The sequence below is a fragment of the Podarcis bocagei genome (assembly GCF_964188305.1).
Source record: "Podarcis bocagei genome assembly, chromosome: 16".
Lineage (NCBI taxonomy): Eukaryota > Metazoa > Chordata > Lepidosauria > Squamata > Lacertidae > Podarcis > Podarcis bocagei.
In genome coordinates, this window is record NC_138142.1 from 25,694,322 (window position 1) to 25,720,308 (window position 25,987).

At 47.0% G+C, this 25,987-nt stretch overlaps 1 protein-coding gene and 1 long non-coding RNA gene across 3 annotated transcripts; one reads left to right on the forward strand and one right to left on the reverse strand.

Moving 5' to 3' along the window:
• Nucleotides 1-310: 310 nt before the first annotated feature.
• Nucleotides 311-20,417, reverse strand: LOC308575635 (ras-related protein Rab-11A-like). 2 transcript variants are annotated; one of them, XM_081174397.1, is made up of 6 exons: nt 20,304-20,408; nt 14,760-15,108; nt 6,682-6,877; nt 3,490-3,683; nt 2,313-2,393; nt 311-1,995 (listed from the first exon to the last, which is right to left on the reverse strand). In XM_081174397.1, exons 2-6 carry the CDS (start codon nt 14,797-14,799, stop codon nt 1,853-1,855), a joined length of 654 nt encoding a protein of 217 aa, XP_081030523.1. In that variant the 5' UTR covers nt 14,800-15,108; nt 20,304-20,408; the 3' UTR covers nt 311-1,852. The 2 variants fall into 2 exon arrangements, with proteins under 2 accessions (XP_081030523.1, XP_081030524.1); XM_081174398.1 differs by lacking the exon at nt 14,760-15,108 and having other exon boundaries at nt 20,304-20,417.
• On the forward strand, nt 15,122-23,055 carry LOC308575636. The gene is made up of 3 exons (XR_014002895.1): nt 15,122-19,926; nt 20,330-21,567; nt 22,276-23,055. It is a non-coding gene; the product is annotated as an uncharacterized lncRNA (long non-coding RNA).
• Nucleotides 23,056-25,987: the final 2,932 nt, after the last annotated feature.

Sequence of the window (25,987 nt, forward strand, 5' to 3'; positions counted from 1 at the left end):
CCCTCAGGCTGCCTCCTCAGCCGCCACCGCCACTGCTGCCTCTGGCTTCCCCTGGCAGCACGGCAGACGTCTGGCAAGAGAGGGGCTGCCTGCCCGCCCGCCCGCCCGCTGCCACCTGTCTCCTCATGACGCGCCCCCGAGGGGGAAAAGGCAGAGACGGAGACACGCATGAATCTCAGCATATCTGAGCCTAGCTCACTTCACAGGGTTGTTGTGAGGGTAAAATGGATGGGTGGAGAGAGAGAGAGAACCTCAATCTCCTTGGAGAGAAAAGGGTAGGATAAAAGTGTAGTAAATAAGAACAATACAATAAAACAAATAGCTTTTATTTAAACACGTAGCACACACAGAAGACAAGACCCCACAAAACAACAACACAAGTTTCAAAGCAAATGAAAGGAAGGCAATTTCACACATTAAAATACCCCCCTCCCAATAGCCTACTATTTACACAAAAGTTGCAGTTGGGAGCAAAACCAAGAGAAAGCCACGAGAATCTAACCATCAGCATACTCTCATCTTTACAGGTTGATCACTCCAGAAAAGGTAGCAAAGTCAAAACAGGGAGGGGAGGGGAGGGGAAAAACAACTCCGACCAACTTCTTCCTTCTCCATCCTGAGGGTCAGCCATTTTCTCCAAGGCTGAGAAAGGATGCAAACTCCAGCTCCATTCATGGTCCCCCAAAGGCTACTTGTTGCTGCTTTGGGCTTCCCATTTCCCAAACTTGCTTTGCGAGGCCTCGTGAGACATGAGGCTAATGGGAACCTGGGTCTTTAAAACAGCACAAGGGGCAGCAGGGAAATATACCAATTTGCTGGATTAAAATCTGCAGGAAGCTGTCACCCAATGCGATGAGCCAACATAGGGTGTGATCAAACCAGGCCGGGAGGCTTTTCTGCTGCTATGGTGAAGGTGGAGGTGACAGACGCCCTCACAAATGCAACCTGACTGGCAAGTTGTGCTTTAAAGCCATCTGGCATGCCCAGAACAGTCACCACTCAGAAGCAACTCCTATTTGCTTGTTGATACAAAGCCATTTTGCTGCCAAGCCACAGGACGGCTAAAGTTCACTTCTAAGCGAGGCAGGCCTCGGGCCTTGCCTCAATTTCTGGGCTTCTTTACACAGGCTGAGGCTTACTCAACAGCCTGGCTTTTATACCTCAGCAGAGCCCCCCAATTTTTTTGGGTGGGGAGGGCATGTCTGTATGACAGAACCAACTGGGGGGGGGGGACCAGGCTTAATTCACCATGGCTTCCCTCAAAGAGGAGTTGTAATTAGGAGGGAGCAAAGGAGTTGTTGTTGTTTTTATTTAACATTCAGCAATTTAAAACCCCCCTGAAAACCACAGTCCATGAAGCCATGATAGTGAGTCCACTCTACCTTTGGTTTAGAAGTGGGCTGCCCAACCAGCTTAACCCCTTTTCATTCCAGACGTATAGTGTTGAATGCCATGACCCCCTATGTTAGCAAAGGGCTCTACTTAAAACATGCTAGTCAGGAAAATAGTTTCGGCAAGAAATTCAAAGGGGTGTGGGAAGCGCCATCCCTGTGACCCACCAATTTCCTCATGCCAGCAGCCAGCTCTCAGCGAAGAAGGCTGTGGAATTGGGATGGGGTGTCTCTCAGGTGGTCCAAAAAGCACCCATTGACACCGTTTCCCCACATCTAAAGACGAACACGATCCGTTATGTGTTTCTGACCTACATGAAGCAGAGTAGCACGGTGGACGTTGGGTACCAGAAGAAGAAAAAGAGGAGTTTGCCTGGAGCATCACTTTCCCCCTTGGAGGTACCGGAGACTATTTGGCCTTCCTTGTTTCCCTTTCACTTCCTCGTTGCAGTCTTTGCAGGCTAGATGTTCTGGCAGCAAGGGGCTTGCCGGCCCTCCTGGTGGGTAGGCAGGACCTTGATCGGCTCGATGGTGCTGCTGGCGCTGAACTCCGTCTCCGGCTGCCCACCAGCAATCTGCCTCTGGGACACGATCCGGTAGATTTCTGGAGAGCAAAAAGCGGAGAAGATGAAGTTGTGGAGACAGATGAAGCTAGCGCAGTGATGGGGGAACGGTGTGTTTTGGAGCAGAAGAACAGCTTATTTCTTAGGTAAGAAGCAATAGGTCACTGTTGTAGGTCCATTTAAAAAAAACAAAAAACACCTGCAAATATCCCCAGCTGGTGTAATACCCTTGCTGGGATCAGCCCAAACGTCACAGAAGTATGTAAAGTTTTCAAGAGCTCCAGAATTCTCCACCAGGCAAGCAGTTGCACGAAGCCAGTTTATCTGCGAGTTCACCCTGCCCCACGTAACGGCTTACCTGTTAGGATGTTGTGAAAGGCCGTCTCCACATTGGTGGAATCCAGAGCTGATGTCTCTATGAATGACAAGCCATTCTTTTCTGTGGGAACATAAGAACATGAGAAAGGCCTGCTGGATCAGGCCAATGGCCTATCTACTCCAGCATCCTGTACTCACAGTGGCCAACCAGGTGCCTGTGGGAAGCCCACAAGCAGGATCCGAGCATAAGAGCATTCTCCCCTTCTGTGGTTTGCGGCAAATGGCATTTAAAAGCATTGCTGCCTCTGACCCTGGAGGCAGAGCACAGCCATTGTGGCTAGTAGCCACCAATAGTCATACTGTCCTCCATGAATTTGTCCAATCCTCTTTTAAAGCCATCCAAGTTGGTGGCCATCACTGCCTCCTGTGGGAGGGAGTTCCACAGTTGTGTGAAGGAGGACTTCCTTTTTTTTCTGTCCTGAATCTTCCAGGTGCAAAGATGAACAGACCTCTGACTCTGACAGCCTTGTCAGAAGCAGAGGTACCAAGAGCCAAACCAGTTTGAAGCTATGAGTTGGAATTCCTTTCCCACTAGCTAATGTGCATTGTTGGGGTTGGCCAACTATGATGGAAATGCATTCTGCACATCCCAACAATAGACATTTTGAGGCTTCACATTAGCAAGCAGGTCCAGGGCTCGGCTCCCCAGAATATCCAGATGTATGAAGACAGAGGGATTGTCACTATAGCAGCTGCCTCTTGAGGAAATCAAGACTGTTGCTCTGTTGACAACGCGTAACCGCAACAACCCATATCTACCCTTCATTTCTTTATAATGAGGGCTACTTGGGTTCCACAATGCCACATGGCTACAGCAAAAGTTTGAAATTTAGAATCTGGTTCAGAAGTGGCATCCCAAGAAAGCCAGCCTTATTTTGTTTCTCTTAAGAAAAATTAAATGCAAGGTTCTAGTGGGGTTCTACATGGGGAACATGTAGCCCTCCAGATATTTTTTGGAAACAACTCTGGGGCTGGTGGGAGCTTGAGTCCAACGATCCCTGGAGGGCACCAGGTTGGTGAAAGCCATTATGTACAAAACAAACGAATAAAAACATATACACAGTGCCTTGTGCAGAGTCTAGGGAGATGGCCCTGGAGACCCTCCCTCACCAGGGCAAGTAAAAGGAGGAGGCAGGAGGAATGGGGCGGAGGGGTACCTGCAAAGCTCTTGGCCTCATCAGTGGGCACTGCCCGCAGATGCCGCAGGTCGCTCTTGTTGCCCACCAGCATGATGACGATGTTGGCATCAGCGTGGTCCTGCAGCTCCTTGAGCCAGCGCTCTGCATTCTCATAGGTCAGGTACTTGGCGATGTCGTAAACAAGAAGTGCCCCAACTGCCCCCCGGTAGTAACTGCAGTGGGATCAGAAGGTGGAAGGGGAAGGGGGAGGTAAACACTAAACTTGCTGCACAACACTGAATGCCACCCCACCCCCCGTCGTAAAAAATAACCATCCATTACCAATTTCACTCTCCAAATAACTGCATTGCCCATTAAATACATTTTATTTCTTTATTTCGTAACGTTTATATACCACTTGACTGTAGGAAAGAAAACCTCCAAGCGGTTTACAAAAAGAACAGGACAGTAAAATTATCAATACAAACAGTTAAAAGCAGCTATTCAAAGAACAATTAAAACCAGTGACGTACTGAAAAGAGATTAAAACACACGTGTTCTGCATTTCTGGATAGGCCGGCCTAAACAAAAATGTTTTTAGCAGGTGCAGAAAAAAGAACAGCAAAGGTGGTTGCAGTGAGTTTCAAAGTGAGATTTCTTACAAATGTGGAATGAGTTTTATGTTTTAGACTACAACTCACATCAGCTCCAGCCAGCCAAGTCATGATGGGAGTTGTTCTCAAAACATCCAGAGGGAACCACATTGGCAAAGGCTGTTCTAGAAACTTTCACCAAGCCCAAGACTTTTAGTGCTTGATTTAATGTCCACTAACAGCTGGCACCAGAAACTGTGCAGCTGACAGTTGTTTTAAGCTTGGAAGCTTTTGCCTACTTGTAATAAAACACCTTCCTTAAGTAAATGAGGATTGCCTTTTTGTCCCTGCAAAACCTCTGCCCTTCTCACAGTCACGGAAGCCAAAGAGAAATCTTTTCAGAACAAGGAAGGTGATCTTGAAAAACCCATTCCAAACTTTGAATTGTCCTGGCAACTGACAATCTCATGATGGTGGGGAAACACTCTGCTCTGCTACTGGGATATCATGGGTTGGCAATGAATAAAGTTCATCCATGCTGTCTAATACCCACATGAAACCACTGGGAGGAGTCACAGGACCGAGAATACATTGAGAAAATCTAGCTCTGACTTTCCTTTCTATCAGACCCTGATGGTGGCTTTGGATTCCTTGGAACAGGTGTCTGGAGTTTAAAAAGGGCTAATAAATTGAAGCTTTGTCCAGACAAAACTAAGGAGCATTTGCCAAATTGATGATCAATTGCGGGGTGGGGAGTCTTGCATCCAAACTTTACTGCATGGGGTTGGAATCTTTTTTAACCTACTTTTTATCTACCTTAAGAACTAAGTTCACAGCACCTTCAGAGACCTCACACGGTGTGCACAAGGATCCCCACACCCCTCTGTGGAAGTTCACCCTTGATCACATGCCATGTCCGCAACACACGACCCCATTTCCCACTCCCATTCCGATTGGACAACAGTATTGTCTGCACACAGCCCCCACCCCACAATTCCTTTTTGATTGGATGCCAGCTGACTGCCCTTGAAAACAACCAAGAAATTGCAAGTAGTTCCAAACCTGGTGGTGACCAGATTGCCAACTAGAACTGGCCTCCTCAGACATGGGGCAGCTAAGTAAATTTATCCCCTAGATGGAGAGATGGATAGAGATAGAGATAGAGATAGAGATAGAGATAGAGATAGAGACAGAGACAGAGACAGAGACAGAGACAGAGACAGAGACAGAGACAGAGACAGAGACATATCTGGGTGGCCCTTTGGGAATGTCTTCTGGACAGAGATTACTTAGCCACTGTACTCCATGCTCTGGTAACTTTCAGGTTAGATTGTTACAAAGAGGTCTATATGTGGGGCTGCCCTTGAAGACAGATTGTGGTCCAAAATGCAGCAGCCAGATTAGCGGCTGGGGTTCCATTTAGATCCCAGCTGCTTTAAAACAGCTGCACTGGTTGCCAGTTCATTTCCAGGCCCAATACAAGATGTTCAGGCCCCAAATGACTGAGATAGTCTCCATCCCTACAGACCCTCCAGGGTGCTAAGACCAGTAGACGAGGTCTTCTTGTAGTTCCACTGTAGTTCCACCTCAGAAGTTTGGGATGGTGGAGGCCCGGGACAGGGTCTTCTCTGTGGCAGCTCTTAAGCGGTGGAACTCCCTCCACGCAGGAGAATCGGCCTGGCACCTTCAGCATTTGCCAGAAGCTATGCAGTGAAGATGCAGCTCTTCACCCTGGCCCTTGGCACCTGAGATGTGCATTTTAAGGACCGGTCCTATTTCTGTGATTCTAAGTTGTTAAATTTAGACTGTTTCCAACGTTATAATTGTCATAACCTGCCCTGGGACCTTAGGGTTAAGGGCAGGTAAACAATAACAGCAGCAGCAGCAGCAGCAACAACCTCCTTAGCTGTCTCACTGCTAGTATATTAAGAGTCACACTAACCTACATCCAAGGGCCAGTTTAAGGTCTTTGCCTGGCTGCAGAGGTAACAAAAGGACCCCTTTCTCCCACATGAGCCTGCCTGCTTATTAGGGGATGCTCTGGGTGCCACCCACAATTTATCAGGGGTCTACTGTCGGGGGGGGGGAGTATTTTTTGGAGGGGGAGCTGCACTCAGTGAACTCCTTCCTGCTCACCAGGCATGCTCACTACTGTCTTTTAGGCTCCTAGTGAAATCTACCCTGTTCTCATGAGCTTTTAATGGCACAATTCATTGCTTTTATGACTTCTGATTTCCCTTGCCGAATTAGTTATTTAATCTTCCAAGCCATTTTCAGCTGGGGGTTTTTTTCAAAAGAGAAATTGGGTTTTTCCATTTAGCCACCTTGAGGTGTCAGCATTAAAGCAGGACAGAAATTTAGAAATCAATAAAGTAAGTATAGTTTAGCTTTTCCTGGCCTACTTTCCCCTGCCCATTATCAGAATTCCCCTAGTCCACAACTGTATTTACAAAGCAAAGAACAGCAGCCTTGGAATCTCTTTAACAGTGGTCTGACTAGGACCCCAAAGTTGTAATGTCTGCATTGGTCCAAACTGCATTTCTATTGAATAGCCTGAGAAGCGTGGCTATGGGATTTGCCAGGAAGACTGCACTTTGGGGTTTCCCGCTGCAACATGAGAAGGCAAGGCAGTACTTACGCAGAAGTAATGGCACGGTAACGCTCCTGCCCGGCGGTATCCCAGATCTGGGCCTTCACTGTCTTGTTATCCACTTGGATGCTTCGTGTGGCAAATTCCACCCCAATGGTGCTTTTGCTCTCCAGGTTGAACTCATTCCGGGTGAACCGAGAAAGGAGGTTGCTTTTTCCTACTCCTGAGTCTCCGATGAGGACAACTACAAAGAAGCAACAAGGTAACAAATAGGGAGAAGACAATTAAGCATCAGAATGCTAATGGCAGAGGGAAGGGAAATGGCAAAATGTTGTTCCAAAGGTTCAAGGCTAGAAACGGAAGGAAAAGGGAAAAGGTTTGACACTCGGTTCTGCAGAATGTGTAGAAGTCTTTCCTGGACTGTACTATTTTGGGTTACTGGGGAGGGGGTGCGTTACATGCTTGGCTGCTCCCACATCTAATATATTGCTTTGAACATTTGTGGGGTGGGGGAAGCAACCAGCATATTTTGCAGAACTCTTTCTCTCAAACATGCAAAACAGTTATTATCAATTTACGATGGGGTGGAAGGTTCACAGGCTATGAAGGACTTGCTCATAAATTTATTGACAGCTGCACACGCGAAAATGTTTATTTGGCTTTACGCCCATCATAAGACACAACACAACAAAACAAAACAAATAAAACAGTGGACTCGTACAAGCCACCAGTAATATAACACAATTCATAGCTTACAAGGACAGATATTAGCAATTCAAAAGAAAAATTTAAGATTAAGATTTAGGCACTACGCTAAAATCAATATCTAATGTCATTGTAGAAAATTCTTATAACTATCAATAATCAGCTAACATTCCATTCCGTCTCTTGTACGAGAGGACGGCTGTTAGGAATTTAGCAACCTGTAGGGTAATATAAGGATCCACATCTTGAAGAACCCAGGCAAGCTGTAGGTCTACTGGTTTGTCAGCCATAGGCTGAATTATGGAGTTTAGTATACTAGCACGAACTGAACTGTACATAGGGCAGATAAACATGACACGCTGTAGAGATTCAGATGTTTTCATATCACAAGCACACATTGAAGGGACTTGGCCCTTAGTGAATCTATGTCTCAGGACATTTGTTGGAAAAACATTGAACCTAGCTCTAATGAAGGCATATCGGTGAGACGCGGCCATAAGCGATGTTAAGTAGGACGGAGCACGGTAGATAGGGATTATGCCGAAATTTAACGGCGAGCAGACTCCACCACCAGCTAAGAAATTTTGGTACAGCTCCGTATCATCCAGCCTTTGATTTATACACCTTTTTGCCACATTTAGATCCAATTTGAGCAATTCAGAGGGCGAGATCTCATAGAACAGCAATTTGGCATGGATTTTTCCTGACCACAAATTTGTGAAGTCATCCCGCCACGCTGCACAAATTATGATAGCTAGGAAGTGGAAGGGGCAAGCAGAATATGAAATGGACGCATGGTATAAAGAGGTGTGAGATATAGCTATTAATGATAAACTAACATGTGCCATTAAAGTAAGATGGGGAATATGCAGGAGTAATGATTTTGAGGAGATATGGAGGGTGTTTGTAGAATTTGTGCTGTTAAAACAGAAAGGGGTCAAACCATCGCAAGAGGTGTTGAAATTTTGGGAGGTTGGATAGCTAGAACAGTGGGTGTGGTGCACATTTTTATTCTTATTTATTTGTGATTATTATTTTGTCAACAAACAAACATGCAAAACAGAATCACAAAGTGTAACTCAAAGCCTCTTTTAAGTCCAACCCGCAGGAACCCCAGGATTGTCAGTCAACAGGAAATGGTAGCACACAACCCCAAATCTCCTAACCACAAACTTCTTCCTAATCACCAACATAATTAGGCAGTGATGCACTGGAAAGAGTTTCTGATTAAGGCTTCCTGTCCTCAAAGTTGGCAGCACCTAGGCTTGCTATATGTCAGGAAAATTCCTGACATGTCCTATTTTTTAAAAATGGTGTAAAAATTGTGTCGGGGATTTTGCCGAATCGGCAAAATGTCAGGAAAAACCTGAATGTATGGCAACGCAATGGAAAAAGCAGTGGAAACAGCTCCAAAAGTTTAAAATCACTATCAACAACTTTGTGGGTGTCAGGATTATTACCTTTTGAAATATGGCAACCCTAGCAGCACTACAACACCACGAAGAAGATAGACTCAAAAGGGTCCTAGTTCTCAGTGAGGTTGCAAACCCAACGGTGGCCACATCCACACCATACATTTGAAGCACTTTAAACACTCACGGCTTTCCCCCAAAGAATTATGGAAGCTGTAGCTTGTTAGGCTGCTGAGGGTTGTTAGGAAACCCCTATCCCCCTCACAGAGCTACAGTTTCCAGAATGACTGTAACAATAATTCCCTCTTCCCACCTAACGTCCACACATCCCCCAGTTTATTTGTTGTTCTGTGATGCTTCCTGAATGATACCGCATTATTGTTGTCTGGAGAGGCACTCTTGTACTGTAGTGCACAACAGAAGTAGGACCAAAAAAACCCCCAACACTATAGTATTTCTTAAGGAAATCAGCCCTGAGTGCTCACTGGAAGGACAGATCCTGAAGCTGAGGCTCCAATACTTTGGCCACCTCATGAGAAGAGAAGACTCCCTGGAAAAGACCCTGATGTTGGGAAAGATGGAGGGCACAAGGAGAAGGGGACGACAGAGGACGAGATGGTTGGATAGTGTTCTTGAAGCTACCAGCATGAGTTTGATCAAACTGCGGGAGGCAGTGGAAGACAGGAGTGCCTGGCGTGCTCTGGTCCATGGGGTCACGAAGAGTCGGGACACGACTAAACAACAACAACATAGCATTTGTGCTTAGAAAAGTTATGACTCCCTTCTGAAGAAAAGCTGCAAAATTTGGGACTTCTTGGTTTAGGGAAAAGGTGAGTTAAGAGGCGGCCTAACAGAATTATAAACAATTGCTCATTGCATGGAGAAAGTGGATGAAGTTTTTCTCCCTCTCTCATATACATGAAGCCGTATGTTGGAAGATTCAGGGTGGATAAAAGAAAGCTCTTTATGCACTGGCGGAGGAAGGCGGGAGTAGGGGGTGCGGTGTGCACCGGGTGTCAGCCGTGAGGGCAGGTGGCATTGTTGTGCCACCCCCCCTCTGCTGTGCAGGCGGCACCCCTGGACACTCGCTGCACGGTTGGCAGACCGCTAGGAACGACGCTGCCGCGGTCGGCTAGCGGCGCACCCCCCCCCACGCTTGTTGCACGGGTGCTGGGGCAGGTAGCTCCGCGCCTGGTTTTATGCAGCATGTTGTTAAACTATGGAACTCCCTCCCACAGGAGGGAGTGGTGGCCACCAACCTGAGATGGCTTTAAAAGATGATTGAGCAAATTCATGGAAGAGAGAGCTCTTGGCAGCCACTAGCCATGATGGCTGTGCTGAGTGTCCCACAGCTGGAGGCAATGATGCTTCTGAATACCAGTTGCTGGGAAGGACAGGAGGGGAGAGGGCTCTTGTACTTGGGTCTTGCTTGCTGGATTCCCACAGGCATCTGGTTGGCCACTGTGAGAACAGGGGGTTGGACTAGATGGGCCATTGGCCTGATCCAGCAGGCTCTTCTTATGATTTCAGCAGGACATGTAGCGACTGGAAATAAAACAGTTCGTGTCTGGCTCAAAACGTTTGCAAGTGCAAACCGTGTTAGTAGTGGGATGGCCTATATAACAACCCCAATGAGCACAAGCAGGATAAAATGGACATCATTCTGGATGGGTTCTTTAGGCCCAGAGAACCAAGGCCTACCTTGGCAGAGAAAGAAGCACACCTGCTTTCCCCTGAGCTGAAATGCTGCTTCACAAGCCCATCCAGGTAAAAATGCTACGAAACAGGAATGACTGGATTCCTGTCCCCCCCACCCCACCCACCCTCCATGCAAAGTGAGCCAACCCAGGGAGAAACCAGGCAGTCAATGCCTCCCCTTCACATGCCTGATCTGGAAGCACTTCCTGTCCCACTGCCAACCACCAGCTACCTATCCCTGTTCCTCAGAATACAAAAGGACTGTTTGTGAACCCATCTCTGGGTGTGGAACATGAGCAAGTGAAGGTGAAAGGGTTTTTTTTATATATAAAAAAGAGGTGTGTAGCAACACAAGCCGTCATTCCGGCTTTTTCAAAGAAAAGGAAGCAGAGTCATCAGAAGCGAAATCCAGTGACTTCAGTCCATGAGCAATCGTTGACTCATTTGGATGAAATTCCTCTTCCGACAAGCGCTTCAAGGCTAGCAGCAAGATGTACCGTAAGCAGGGAGTGCCTCAGCTGCTCAGCCTACAAGTGGTCTTGGGTCTGGCTTCACCCTCAGAGACCCTCCAGAACTGGGGTACCCTGCTCCCCCTGGGTTTTTACATTCTGCAACGTGTCATTGATGCAATAATAGAGTGCTGGTGGTCTATTTATCCTGGATCATCCACACATCATTGTGAACTATTCTGGGAATTGTAGCTCCGGGAGGGGGCAGTGTTAGATATATTAGCTAATTACCAAATGGCACCTTAAACCTAGGTTACGGTCACCCCCCCCCCATGTTTCATATTTATTATTATTATTTTTCATTTCATTTTATTTCTATATTGCTTTATATTTCAGAGAAAAAAATCTCAAAGCGGTTTACAACACATTAAAACATCAAATAAAACAATCCAGAATAAAATAGTGACAAGATCAGCTGGCTGGTCACAGCAGCGTCTTTTGATGCTGGGGCGCGCAGGGGTGCGTGCAACAGCAGAAAACATTGCTGCAGAACAGCCAGATGCTGGAGATGTCAGTCACCAAACCTGGTGGCATTGCATCTTCACTTGGTCGCAGTGGAACCCGTGCAGGCTGCAAAACGCGCTAGGCACCTGGGGAATTTCAATCATTGGGAGGAGAATCAGGGGTCTCCTAACAACTCTCAGCACCCTTAACAAATTACACCTCCTAGAATTATAGTGCTTTAAATGTATAGTACAGATGGGGCCTTAGTCTGCTCCAAAACAGTATTAGAAGCAAGGACTGCATATGAATGCACAATAAAATGGATATCTGGATGGATATCTGGATGGGCTATCAGTATTTGGATCTAAAAGCATCCTAACAGAATGACATTGGCTAAGATAGCCTTACTCATCAACCCCCAACTAGCACCATTTTGAATACATCATCCACCAGCCCCAGGTCTAATGTGAGTCTTGTAGTCCAAAACATTTGGCTGGCAAAGGCTGGTTTTAGAGCACTGCATTTGAGGTGAACATAATCAAGCAACACAGGAATTTCTCCTGTAAACTTGATGGCTCAGAGTGATATACTGATGTTTTCAAAGAACAAACCAATTTACACACACAAGTCAGAGTGCCAGCCTGTCTGTGGCTAGCCTGCAAAGCTCACTGGCTGACCTTGGGTCAGTCATGCCTTTCAGCTTAACCAACCTCAAAGGGTTGTTGTGAGGATGACAAAGAGAGGTGAACAGCAATATCCTGCTTGAGAGAAAGGCAGGATATTAAAAGTGGGAAACTAAGTAAAACCAATGGCAGCCGCTTTAGATTGCAACCATTTGAACCAACTTTAATTTAAAAAAAAACAAAAAAGTAGGGCTGGTTAAGGGACAAGGCAACCTCCTTCCCCCATATTCCTTGTACAGCTCCATTCAGGGCTGGCCCTACCATTAGACAGGGTGGGAAAATTGCCTCAGGTGGAGAGGCAGTGATAGCAAAAACAAAACCCATGCCATTTTTCCTGAACCTCTTGCTGTTCCCCTTTGTTGGAGATCAAAGCCGTGGTGCTACAGCCGCTAAAATAGCTCGCTGCCTCCAGGTGAGCTAGATCAGTCATTGCCAATTAGCTAAGTGCTGCAGACCTCCTGTTTTTCAAAAGCCAAGCCATGGACTTTTGAAAAAAAAATGATATCTCTATGGTAGTTTTGGTTATGTGAATGGTGCCATGGACCCCCAAATTGGGAACCACTGCTCTAGAAGACTTCAGTGTTGAAGTAAGAACCAAATGAGGGGACACCATATTGTCCTCTGCCTCAGGTAACAAGTCTTAAGTCAGCCCAAACTCCAGCAACATCCATCACTCTCTGTCCCTCCTTCTTCAGATAACCTCATTTCCAACACCCAAGAGTTACTAAGGAACCTGCCTCTGGAAGAATGGCTCTCATAATACAAAGAAAAGAGACATGTATTGTTATTTCAGACATCTGGAAAGTGGCATTTCTGAGCTTCTGGCTTTAATATTCCCAAGGTAGCTCATGATGATGCTTGGGCTTGTGCAGCAGAGGGAGCTGGAAGTGTTTCATCATTGGTCTCTCCCTAATCTTCACAACAGCCCTATAAAGTAGGCCAGTACAGTTATTCCAAGTTTGCAGATGGAGGCGGCGGTGGCAGGGTTGGCCCAGTCTTAAACTGCTTTGAGTGTGCTTTTTCTCACAGTCCACAATATATAAAAATATTTTTATGAAATATTTTTCTGCCTTTAGAAAACTATAGGATGCCCACACCTCCCTGACACACACACACGATGTACAGAATCTGTCTGGACTGAGGTTCAATCTTATTTCAGCAATGGTCCTGTGCTACACCTCAGGGCGGCAGGGGCCACAGAGCTTGTTAACTTAGGAGACTCAGGAGGAATGGGAGCAGGGGGTGAGGGGCTTCTGCCAGGCCCCTCCCTGCTCTCTGCATCTCTTGCCTGAGACACCTTGCCTCATTTTGCCTAGTGGTAGAGCTGGCCCCTGGGAGGAGGAGGGAGAGTTGAAGGTCAAGACAATGTAAAATTAAACAAACCAGCTTTCAAAGGCGGCTTGCCAGACAGGGCTATCTAGCAGCAAGGCCAGAGAAACTTTCCAAACTTGTTTCGAAAAATAAGACTTAGACAAACCAATAAAGTACAGTTCTATGGGGCAATTTGGTTTTTCAGTTTCATTAGACACCCCTGCAACCCTCAGTTCAAATTCCTGGGTTTTTAAAACCCAGGGAAGAGAGATCTCAGGTGTTTTGTTGAGATTCATAGACACAGCACAAGCCTTGCCAAACCTGAATTTCACCACGTCCTGCCATTTCCCCAGACGTGTGTCAGGTCCCTTTTGCATCATTCAAAAAAAGAACACTTAAGCTACAGTTTTAGCATCAATTTTAAAGGGCGGGGAGCAGAGTGCAACTCAGGCCCTTCGTTCCCCCCAGTGTCACATTTCCCCAATATTTGGCTAAGCTGCCACCCTGGGCTCCTTTAGGAGGAAGGGCAGAATAGGAAGATGAAAAACAAAAAGCGAAGTTCTCCCCAATTTCTTCAAACAAAATGTACGACAAATGATTGCTCAAAACGTCTGGAGGGCCTAAATTATCAGCAGAGAACACCTGGCCCCAAAACAGAGTCCCATTAACACCTTGGGACATTATTCCTAAAACAAGTTAAATAATAAAATTCAGAACAGGGAGCAGCCGAGAGACCCACAGTGGGGCAAAGAATTGTCAGCTGTTGTATGAATTCTGGTTGCAGGGAGGGGAGGAAAAAAACCAGGCTGGGATATGGAACAGCCACCTTTGTTTCTTTCCCACAGCCCTGCAGGGTAGACCCAGAAAAGCCCAATCTTTTCCCATTTTTACTGAGGTCCATTTAAACTTGATGTCTCTCTTAGACACCCAAGTTTAGATGGGTGTAAATAAAAAAATGAGGAAACATTGGATGTTTGTGGGGCCGCAGCACAGGGCTTATGGGGGGGAAATCAGAGGTGGCTGGAGTTACCCAACAACTTTTCATGAATGGGGCAGAGTTTTACATAGGTTCTACATTACTGTATGTGAGACATTTCATAGGCAAGTTGTGGGGGTCTGCTCTCTCTTAGGGTAGAAGCAAATACATAAAATCTGCCTTTTGAATACAAAATACACTTTTTAAAAGGAGAAGAGTGGAGCAATGTAAGAGTTTTAAAACAGCACACATCAGCAGCTAAGTAATGATGGTGTTTGGACAGAAGTTTTTCTCCTGTTAACACCCCCCACGCCCTAAAAAGCAAAAGAATAAGAGTTTGCAACTCTTAGGAAGGCCAGGAAATTGAAAAAAGAGGGGAAAAACTTACTTTTGAAGAGGTAATCATATTCATCATCCTTGGCCCGCATAGTGACTTCAAGCTCCTCAGGAGTTCAGGTACCCCACAAGAAAGCAGGTGAGGACACACCTGTGCCTCTTTCCTCTGGGTCCAAAAGAAGCAGGTGATCTCACTACTCTGCGATTTCCTGGGTTTAACCAGCTTCAGGTACAGCAGTCAGGTAGCACAGCCTTAGGAAGCCATTCCCACTCTGCCATTGGTTGCTCTGCTGCTCTCTCCCTTCATTCTGATTGGCCCAGTTTGGGGTTTGGATATGTACGCACTATGGACTGGCTGTCAAGGAGTACACCTGGCCCAGGTAGGTGGGTGGGGCATATATCTTTAACCAGAAAAAAATTTAAAGGGCTAGAACACATTTCCAATTTAGAAAAGCCAAAAACCACGGGTGGAGCTTAAAACGTTAATTTCTGCCAATTTGTAACCTGAATGCTCTGCTTCCTGGCTGACCCCACCCAGACAAGGTGAGCAAGGGAGTGTGTGTTGGTGATTTTCAACAAACAGGATGATTCATCTTAATTTGAATATATTGCACAGGCATCAGAGGGAAAAGTTTTTTTTGTTTTAACCCCAACTATGCTGCCTCAAAACCCAGATTCTATCAACTGGCTGAATCATGCAAATGAAAAGCACCTATTTGCAAACCTACTTCTGTTAAATGGGAGTTGTGAAAGGTGAAGGGAAGGACTTATTTGAAACGCTAAAGCTTCTCTCCCTGCTTTCCCCTCCACGCCCTGCCATAAGAGCAGAAAGAGCTGGCTGGATCACACCACTGGCCACCATGTTCTCCCTGCATGTGCTGAAATTTGCAAGCAGTGAGAGTTGTGTTCAGGTTCTGCTTATGGGCTTCCCAGAAAAGGCATTATGGGCTTCCCAGAAAAGGCACTCTTTGAAGACAGAGTGCTGAACTAGATAGGCCAGTGGTTTTCAACTAGTGTGCTGTGGCACCCTTGGGTGCCTTGAATAATAGTCAGGGGCAACACTAGGGGCAACACTGGCCTCTGTCCCTCTGATGCCTTCTCACATCTCTGCCTCCCAAAAGCTTGCACAGCTGCCTGTTGCAGCAGCCCTGGCTACAAGCTCCGCAGGCGAATGGTGCCTTTGGGACTGGCCAGGGGATGCTTCCCAGGCCCCTGTGGGGCAATGTAAGGAGGCACCTCTCTATGGGGTGGATGGGGCAATTCAGAGACCAGGGGCCGTGGCTGCCCAAGGATTTGCAAGGAGAGGGGAGGCGGCTGAGGGAACATTCCACGAGGGAGGGTATTCAAAATGTGGTGAGAGGGTACCAGCTCTGCAGGCAAAAGGTGACAAAACTGGGCTCCTGAACCCCACAGGGGTGCCACAGAAAGAATGTAGTTGGTAAACGGAGCCATGGACTCAAAAAGGTCAAAAACCTCTGAGATACGCTATTGGTTTGATCCTGTAGGGCTTTTCTTACATTCTTCCCCCTCCTCCCATACATTTTTATTAGTTTTCAAGCCATTTAACCAATTCAACTCAATTTTAATACAATATTCCCTTAATATTTTGACTTCCCATCCTTCCTTCCACAATGCTTCTATTCAAATCATCTACTGTCATTAATGTAATATTTCATTAAAACGCACATTGCTTGATCATTCTCATACCTTTCAAGTCCTGCCTGCTATTTCATTTGACTATAATATTTTCTCAGATAATCCAAAAAGGATCTCCATTCTTCTACAAGCGTTTCTTCATTTTGGTCTCTTATTTTGCTGTCATTTTTGCCGCAGTCCAATAGTTTTGGACTCTTCGCCATAGTCCAATAATTTCAAAGTCCGCTCCTCTTTTGTTGGAACTTCTTTTTCCTTCCATTTCTGTGCGTACATAATTCTGTCTGCAATGGTAGCGAACATAAACAGTTTTAACAAAACTATTTGGGGGACCCCTGTCCCTTTTATTTCCAAAAGAAACGCTTCAGGCTTTTGGGAGAAGACTATTCTAAACATCTTTTCTTATCCATTTCTTACAGAGGCCAACCAAATGCCTTTGGGAAGCCCTAAAACTAAGGTTACCAGACGTCCTGGTTTCCCGGGGACAATCCCTGGATTTACAGATCAGTACCCATACAAAATCCATTGAAGTTGAAAAGTGTCCTTGGATTCACTGGAAAAAATCTGGCAACTTTACCTAAAACAGAACCTGGGTGTGACAATGCTCTCACTACCTGCGCATCCCAGCAGGTGATATTCAGAAGCATTGCTGCCTACAGCTGTAGGTCAGCAGCCATTGATAGCCTTATCTCTGCAGCCATAGAAACTTTAAAATTGGTATTGCTGGATTAGACCAAAGATCCAGCTAACCTTGAACTCTCTCCCCAACCAGCCAGATGTTTTTGGCAAGCCCAATTGACAAGGCTTGGAGGCAGTAGCCATTCTTTGTTGTTTGTCTCCAGCATCTGCTAACCAGGGGTAGACTGCTCCTGAACAGTTTGGCTCTACACGCAGCTGTCATGACTCATCACAATTGGAAGACCAGTCCTCACAAGATTTGCCTGTTCCCCACCAATAGGGTCACAATTTAGTGACCCTATTATCACCTCTCTTGTTTTTATCAAAGGCAGGCCAACATGCTGGATTCCTTCCCCAAGGCAAACTCCACACTTGTGCATTGCAATCTGTGATGCACAAAAATGCACACACACTACCTATTTATTTGCACAGTGGGGAAAGGGGACTGGAGAATGCCTGTCTTGGGAAGAACTTTGTATGCAGTCTTTTCCAACCTGGTGCCCTCCGGATGTTTTGGACTGTAACTGGCATCATCTCCAGCTAGCACGGCCATTTGAGACTGCAGGTTCCATCAGCCCAGGCATCATACATGTGGGATATGTATCAGTCACTTTAATAATACAGTGGTACCTTGGCTTACGAGCTTAATCCGTTCTGGAAATCCATTCTTAAACCAAAGCGTTCTTAAACCAAGGTGTGCTTTCCCATAGCAGTGAGGGACTCAATTTACACTCAACAGGAAGTAGAACATGTTATGCTTCCATGGCAAAGTTCACAAACCAAAACACCTACTTCCGGGTTTGCAGCGTTCTTAATCCAAGTTGTTTATAAACTAAGCTGTTCTTAAACCAAGGTACCACTGTACAGTCTTGCTGGCCGTGGCTGGTGGGAGTTATAATCCCAACACATCTGAAGGGCACCGGGTTGGGGAGGGCTACTTGTATGGTTTGCTAATTTTGTTGTGGGAGGGGACTTGATTGTATTGTATTTCACAGTTCTTGTTTATAAGAACACTTGCAGGGAAAGGGAGAATACCTCTTTTAAATAAAGTTTAACATATATGCTTTTGGAAGCTCTTGCAGAGAAGATCTACTTTCAAGATCTCTCTAGCCTGTCCCAAGCCTCTTATCAGGTGGGATCAATGTAACAGCACCCTGACCTAGCATGTATCTTCTGTCCACTAATTTAAGATGTCCAGGACTAGCTGGACCTGTTTGCTCCATGATCAGCCAAACATTCCTCTTGCCCTGGATTCCAGGTAGTCTCTAGATTCCACTGAGGGAGCTTGAGAAACCTGCACTCTATATCTACAGCCCTCTATGTTATTGATCCACATCTCCCATTATCCCCAACCTTGCTGTTTTCAGCTGGTGGGACTTGAGAGTCCAGCAACATCTGGGGGGGGGGGAGTGATGGATTAAACCCTGTGGAGGCCCCTTGGCAGTCAAAATCTGGGCGGTGGCAGGCTTTGTGCACACGCTGGAATAATATTGAACTAAGAAAGCTTGATTGTTGTTTTCTTTCAAGATCAGATCAATATTATTTTGATCCATTGTTGTGGGACCCCTAAAAAGTGTGGGGCCCATAGGCCAGTGCCTACTCTGCCTATTTGGTAATCCAGCCCAACCCCTTTGGCTGCAAGAGAGAGAAGAAACGGAAGTTGAGGGACGCCTCCTGATGCGCTGCATCTGTTCCCCACAATGAAATGGAAGGCTCAACATTTGTCAGGAACTTTTGGATGCTCAGCAGCCCTGTGTGGTTACAACAACCCTGTAAAGTAGGCCAGTGCTATGCACTCCCCAATTGCAGCTGAATCCCTCGCAGATAGGCATCCAACCTCTGCTTCAAAGCCTCCAAGGAAAGAGAGTCCACCACCGCCCAGAGAGTCTTACCATCAGAAAGTTCTTCCTAACGTTTATTCCGAATCTCCTCTCCTGCCCTCCCCTCTGGAGCAGCAGAAAACAAGCTTGCTCCCTCTTGCAGCCCACAGATATTGAAAGATGGCTCTCCTCTCTCCTCTCAGTCTCCTCTTCTCCAGGCTAAACATACCCAGCTGCCTCAACTGTTCCTCATCAGGCTTGGTTTTCAGCTCCTCCACACTCTTTCCCTGCCTTCCCCTTTTCTCTCCCCTCTCATCATTTACATTTACTAGAACATTCCTAGCCCACTTTCCTCCCAGGAGCTCAAGGTGGCCTTCATGGTTCTCCCTGCCACCAATTGTTATCTTCACAGCAGCCCTGCAAAGTAGGCTAGGCTGGCCCAAGGTCCACCAGGGAGCTTCATGGCTGAGTGGGGATTCGAACCCTGCTCTCCCAGGTCCTCCTAGTCCAGCCCTCCAACCGCTACACCTCTGCCTGGCTCCATTTTGCATCTCTCCAACTGCCCTACGACATCGGCCTTCTCCCCCTTCCTGGGGGTCTCTCTGGCTCCATGGAAGATTCCAACACCTTCCTCATGTTCTGCTCCTTTTCTGGGACACCTTGATGCTTGGAGGACCCTCCTAGGGGTCTCTTCCCTCTCCAGGAAGGGAAGGGCTGTCCTAAGACGAGGCAGAGCAGCCCTTTTAACAGTTGGCAATGCTTGTCTTTCCATTGGGCTGGAGCTCTTGAAGCCATAGCACTTGGGGCCTCCTTTGTCTCTCTGCCAGCCCTTCATGCTCTGGGCTGCCTCTTTCCAGCTCTGGCGATGCCCTTTCAGGTCACTGAACTGCAGAGAGATGGAAAGAATTGGGCCAGACGCCCCTCCTCACACACAAACACCCCCCAAGAATTGGGGCCGCCGGCTTCTGAGTCGCTCTCTCTGCTCCTCTCTTCTAAGTGAAGGTGTTCAAGATGCCTGATCAGCCGCAGCAACAGCCCTGCAAGGCCCAGAGCAGCCCATGGTGTCAGGTGAGCAAGTGGTCCTCCTTTTTGGGACAGAGGAGGGCAGGAATGGGCTAGGAGGGCAGCTAGCCAAAAGATGCACAGAGCCAGACGGCTGGATCCAACCCAAGGTCCATCTGAGCCAGTGTCTGGAAACCCAACCCTGCCAGCAACCACCCCGTTTTGTGGGGTCCAATGGAGGAAGCAGGGGGCTGGGCTGCAGGGCAAGGCGGGGGGGGGGCAGTTGTCAGCGGGAGGGGCACCTTCCCTGGGGAGCCATATTCTGCGGGCAGGAGGCCAGGATTGGCCCCCAAGGCCTGGGGTGTCCCTCCCCTGTAGTAGGACTTGGAATCCAGGAGAAAACTCTTGGAATAGCCTTGCCAGGGGCTCAGGGACGAACTCACCTGTCCCCATGCCCTTCTCTTTGCAGGTGTGCTGGGGTTCCACATCCCTTCTCTAGCGGTGAGTATTGGATAAAACGAGAGCAGGGAGTGGATCCCTCAGACTTGCCCCCCCCCCCCCCCGCTCAGTGCTGGATTTATGTATAGGCTAAGTAGTCTGAAGCCTAGGGCCTCTAAATCTAGGGGGCCTCACCAGGCCTTCTTCGTCCTGACCAGGCCTTCTTCGTCCTAGCCAGGCCTTCTAGGTCCTGGCCAGGCCTTCTAGGTCCTAGCCAGGCCTTCTATGTCCTGCCCAGGACTTCTTCATCATGGCCAGGCCTTCAGCATCCAGACCAGGCCTTCTACGTCCTGCCCAGGACTTCTTCGTCATGGCCAGGCCTTCAGCATCCAGACCAGGCCTTCTACGTCCTGACCAGGCCTTCTTCGTCTTGGCCAGGCCTTCAGCATCCAGACCAGGCCTTCTTTGTCCTGGCCAGGACTTCTTTGTCCTGGCCAGGACTTCTTTGTCCTGACCAGGCTTTCGGTGTCCAGACCAGGCCTTCTACGTCCTGACCAGACCTTCTACGTCCTGGCCAGGCCTTCTTCGTCCTGGCCAGGCCTTCAGCATCCAGACCAGGCCTTCTTCGTCCTGGCCAGGACTTCTTTGTCCTGACCAGGCTTTCGGTGTCCAGACCAGGCCTTCTTTGTCTTGGCCGGGCCATCGGCGTCCTGGCCAGGCCTTCTTCATCCTGGCCAGGCCTACGTCCTTCTCTTATCAACTGCCAGTCCTAAGGGTGGGGGAGTTGGCACTGGGCTATGCTCATCTTGTCTGGCAGTTAACTCTCTTCCTGGCTACTTCCTTCACTGGGAGCTGCCTGCAAACCTTCCCTGGCAGCTGGCTCATTCATGACACGGGGCAAGTTGGGTAACCTCACGACTCCCCTCCTTCCTGGTGACATGATGATGATGTATCAGTGATGTCTCAATGATGGTTCTGGACATGTATTCTGGTAGGGAGGGAAGGTTTTCAAAGAGCTTGTAACCCATGTTCGGGGTTCTTACTCTGTGTGGGGACCTGTTGCACAACAATAAAGATTGTGGTCTATTGACCCCTGTTTTGCTCCTGTATTTGGCTGGAACTTCCTTCTTCTGCTAACCGCAGAGACCCGCAGGGACTTGCACCCCGACGAGCTGGGCTGTTGAGTGTCCTCGCCTCCCAGAATTTTCCATCTCAGAATCCAGAGCCCATAGGCCCAGGGTCAACAACCTTCCCCAGCTCAAGGGTCAGGTCAGTAGTGGTACGTGCTGCACTTTAATCAGTGGGAGAGTACGAGTGGGGGGCCAGCTGAGGCAGATAGACCAGGCAAGCAAGCTCTATCTTTCACACTTCACAGAGCCCTGTTGGTACCTGCAGCATGCACTGCAGATTGCCCACAGGCAGAGAGAGGCCTTGGGGATCAGGGAAGCCAGCAGTGGGAAGGGATCCTCAGAGGGATCCAGAACTACCTGTAGAAGGCAGGAGGCTAGGCTGCAGGTTGGTAACTGGACCTCATCCTGAGGGAAAATAAGTATAGGGTTGGAGGAACTGCGTTTTGTCCTATTTTATTTGTGCCCGGTGGTGTTTTCCTTTTCTATGTTTAATTTAAAGGGCCTTTTGTGTTTAAAATCCTGCTACTTGCAGATAGTCAAGAAAATATTTGTTCTTTGTTTAAAAGCCCAGTCTAGTGCTGTGACCACAGAGTCTCCCCGCTCTGCCCCTATCAGTGCCTTAAGAAGGGTCCTGAGAGGGAAAAAGCCCCAAAATGTGCAGGTGCCAACCCTCCAGGAGAAACCCAAAGTTAGGGGTTTTCATCTCGAAAACCCCAGGAGTCAGCCAGAGGGGTCTCTCTGCCCCTCAAGAAAAATATAGGGAAGTCAGCAACTGGTGGCAGCTACTGAAGAGTGACAGAAGCCTAAGTTTATCCAGTTGAAGAGTAATTTTTATTTTTGTTTTTAGATTCTAATCTAAGCATGAGTAAAAGATTTGAAAGTGGTGCTAGCAAGCACAAGAGACAGAGTCTCAAAAATGCTATGATAATGAAGTTAAGACCAGCCACTGCTTTCATGCATCAACCACTAATTGAAGCAACAAGAGCCGGCAGGTCACTATAAATCTGGTGGGTCGTTCAGCTGTGGATTGCTGCCTTGATGCAGTGAACTGTTTTGGCATTATCAACGAAATTTATTCCTTCTTTTCATCCTCCACAAAGAGATGGGCAGTTCTTAAAATCATTTTTGCCACCACAGTCTAATGTGCCTAAATATTTGTCAGACAGATATTTGTGGGACACACAGCACATTCAAAAGCCACAAAAGCTGTTTTGAAAAGTTATAGTGCTATCACTGATACCCTCAGTCATTTGTACTCTGATGTTAATGGGAAGGGGGAACCAGGCTCCAAGCTAACAATATTTTGCAGAAAATGGAAGAACTGGAATTTGTGTTTATGCTGCATTTTTGGACCCATGCTCTAGGTCATTTTCACAAGGTCAGCAAAACCCTTCAGAAATCAGAACTTTATTGAGTTCTTGTGCAAGTTTGTACAGTTCACTCTGAATTTTTTCTTCTAGTTGTGAGGGTGGGGGGTTGGCTGGGGCCTCACAAGTGGAGTAGCCTAGGGCCTCTCTTCATCTAAATGTGGCCCTGCCCACGCTGCCTGGGCTCTTTGCCCCCCACTCTGCATTCTTGGATGCAGAGGAGCCCTCAAGGAACTGACAGCCTGACTTTTGCATTTCAGCTGCTGATTGTAAACAATGCCATTACAGGAAAAATGTAAGATATAGAAGGGGACGAGGCAAGGATGCCCCCTATGTCATGGCTGAAGCTGCATTTGAAGGAGAAACTTCCTTAACACTGTTATTTTAAATCACTTGGCTATACCAGATCGGAAAACAACAGATCTCTGCCTGCAAGGTGCTTACTAAGTAAGTGTGACAAGATAAAGAGATGTGGGGGAGGAATTAGGAAAGCCATGGTTCAAATCTCGCTCTACCATGAACAGCCCAAGTTGCATTAAGCAAGCTCAAATGACATATGTAGCTCTCCTCCTCCCCATTTTATCCTCACAACAACCCTGTGCGGTAGGTTATGCATTCCTGTGCATGCTTGGATACAACATACTCATATTATTTATTTATTGTATGCATGGTACCTTTATTGTGTATTTATTTCATATTCACATGTATTAATGTGGCTCACACTTTGGGGGGTGTATAAATAAAAAACCATGCCATATCATTGTAGAGCAGAGATGTTGCTGTGTGCATAGGATATGTTGCTGTATGCTGCTGTGCATGTTAGCACGGGGTGCTCCTTGGGAGGATGCGGACTCTTTCTTTGGAGGTTTTTAAGCAAAGGTTGGATGGCTGTCAGTCAGTGACTCTAGTTGAGATTCCTGCATTGCAGCGGGTTGAGACTAATGGCCCTTGGGATCCCTTTCAACTCTACAGTTCTGATTATAAATGATTTAGACCCACTAGAGAGACCATCTCTCCTCCCCCGTACTCCATTCCAATCACAGAGATCAGTTGGAGACTCACCAAAGCCCAACCCTGAGCACATTTCTAACAGGAAGACATCTGCGTTTAAGAGATTTGAGGTTGCGAGCAACTGCTTCCTGTTCACAGAGAATCCAGACCGTTGACCCATCTAATCCAGTACTGTTGACGGTGACTGGCAGTGGCTACCCAGGGTTCGAGACATGGAGTCTTATTCCAGCCCTAACTAGAGATGCCGGCAGGGATTGAACCTGTGACCTTCTGCATGCAAAGGTGGTGCTCCCCTCCCTTGAGCCCTTCCCCTATGAAAAGGAATTATGCTCGGTGTCAAATCCCCAAATGCAAATCCCCAAATGCAACCAAAGTTTAAGTACGACTGCATTCACAACATTAATCCGCTATGATACCACTTTAAACCATCATGGCTTCCCCCAAAGAATTATGGGAACTATAGTTTGTTCACGATGCACAACAGGAATCTTAGGTGTCTCTGAAATAAGCACTTTGGGAAACATTCCATAAATAAAAGAAACAATGTACACGCCCCTACTTGTTTTGCTACATTAAGCACAGTAATAAATTAAAAAATGCCAAGTCAATAGCGATTTATTTACAAAATATATTCTTTGTGTCTCCTGCTATATATACACACAATACATATATGTATAAATGTACACACACAATATACTGACAGATTTCCATTTCCACAAAGGTCTGGCTGTGTCTTTTGGATGGGGTAAATTTTGAAGAATCTCAGCTTGGTGATCCAGACATTCAAGTTTCGGTATGAAGGCTGGTCACAAAAGGAGTCACAGCCACAGAAAGAAGTCTAAGCAGGGAGTCCAAGTGCATTGTGAATGTGTAACAAAAAAAATAACAAGAGTATGGGGGGATCTGAATTCCCTACTAGGGCAGTGCCCTTATTAGGCCAACCAAAACGTCACAAAATAATGTGCAAGTTTTTAAGTTTCACAGAACTCTTCATCGAGCCAGATGAAGAGATATGGAGAACTCAAAAAGCTTGCATACTATTCCATGATATTTTGGTTTACCTAATAAAGACATTGAGCTGACAGGGACTTTGGAATATAACAAAAGAATCTAAAAAGACCCCCATCAGGGATCCTTGCAGCCTCCTTGACGCACTAGCCAAGCTGGAAGCCACCCCCCCATCAGGGCTTCCTCCTGCTTCTTCCCCCCAGCAACCTGGGAGGGGCTATGCCTATGGAGGCTCCATTTAGCCACTGATAATAGCCACTGATGGAGTTCTCCTCCATGAAGTTGTAGAACCCCTTTTTTAAGCCATCACCCATCACCTCCTCCTCTTGGCTTCCAGTTCTGTCAGTTAGTCACTTTTGTTGGGGGATTTCTGGTATTAGGAGACTAGGAAGTGTCAGGGGAGTCTTCATAATATCCAAATTTCCTGCCCTGCAAAATGCCCTTCTTCCTACCTACATAGTCATTCAGCCACATTGGCACCATGCCCAGGGCACTGTGTGGAAATTCTGGCGCAGATTTATTGGCCCTACAAGAGCAGCAGCAAGCCTTGTCAATCACACACCCTCTGGCTGTTTTGGGCTACAATTCCCATCAGCCCCAGCCAGCGTATGAGGAAGGCTGAGCTGTATAGCAGCCTCTCTCAACCTGGCGTCCTCTGGGAGTTTTAGACTACAACTCCCAGTTATGGCCATAGCCCAAAACATCTGGAGGGCACCATGTTGGCAATGGCTGGGACAGAGAGTTGGAGTTTGATGAGGGAGGCTCAAGCTCATCCACAAATGAGCACTGACCTTGTCTCCTTAGAGGGAGGTTGTGGGGATAGAAGTGTAATTTTTTTAAAGTTTGAAGCAGCAGATATCACATGCAGCGAAGCCCTGTTACCATGAAGTAAAAGCCACTGAATTCAGCAGGGCTTACTCCTGCATACGCATGTCAAGCCTCACAGAAAGCCAACAGGATTTAAGTTAGCACACGTTAACACCATACATTTAAAGTGCAATGGCACCACTTTAAACAGTCGTGACTTTCCCTCCCCAAAGAATTCTGGCAGCTGTAGTTTGTTAAAGGTGCTGAGATTTGTTAGGATGCACCTCTTTCTCTCCCAGAGTTACAATTCCCAAAGTTCCTTGTGAAGGGAATTGTAGCTCTGTGAAGGGAATAGGGGCCTCCTAA

Excerpts from the sequence above, each read along its gene's own strand:
- LOC308575635 (XM_081174397.1), bottom strand. The coding sequence starts at position 14,799 with ATGCGGGCCAAGGATGATGAATATGATTACCTCTTCAAAA. Across the intron at positions 3,684-6,681 it reads TACCGTGCCATTACTTCTGC|TTACTACCGGGGGGCAGTTG; the intron begins GTAAGTACTGCC and ends ATCCCACTGCAG. Across the intron at positions 2,394-3,489 it reads TGAGGCCAAGAGCTTTGCAG|AAAAGAATGGCTTGTCATTC; the intron begins GTACCCCTCCGC and ends ATGTTCCCACAG.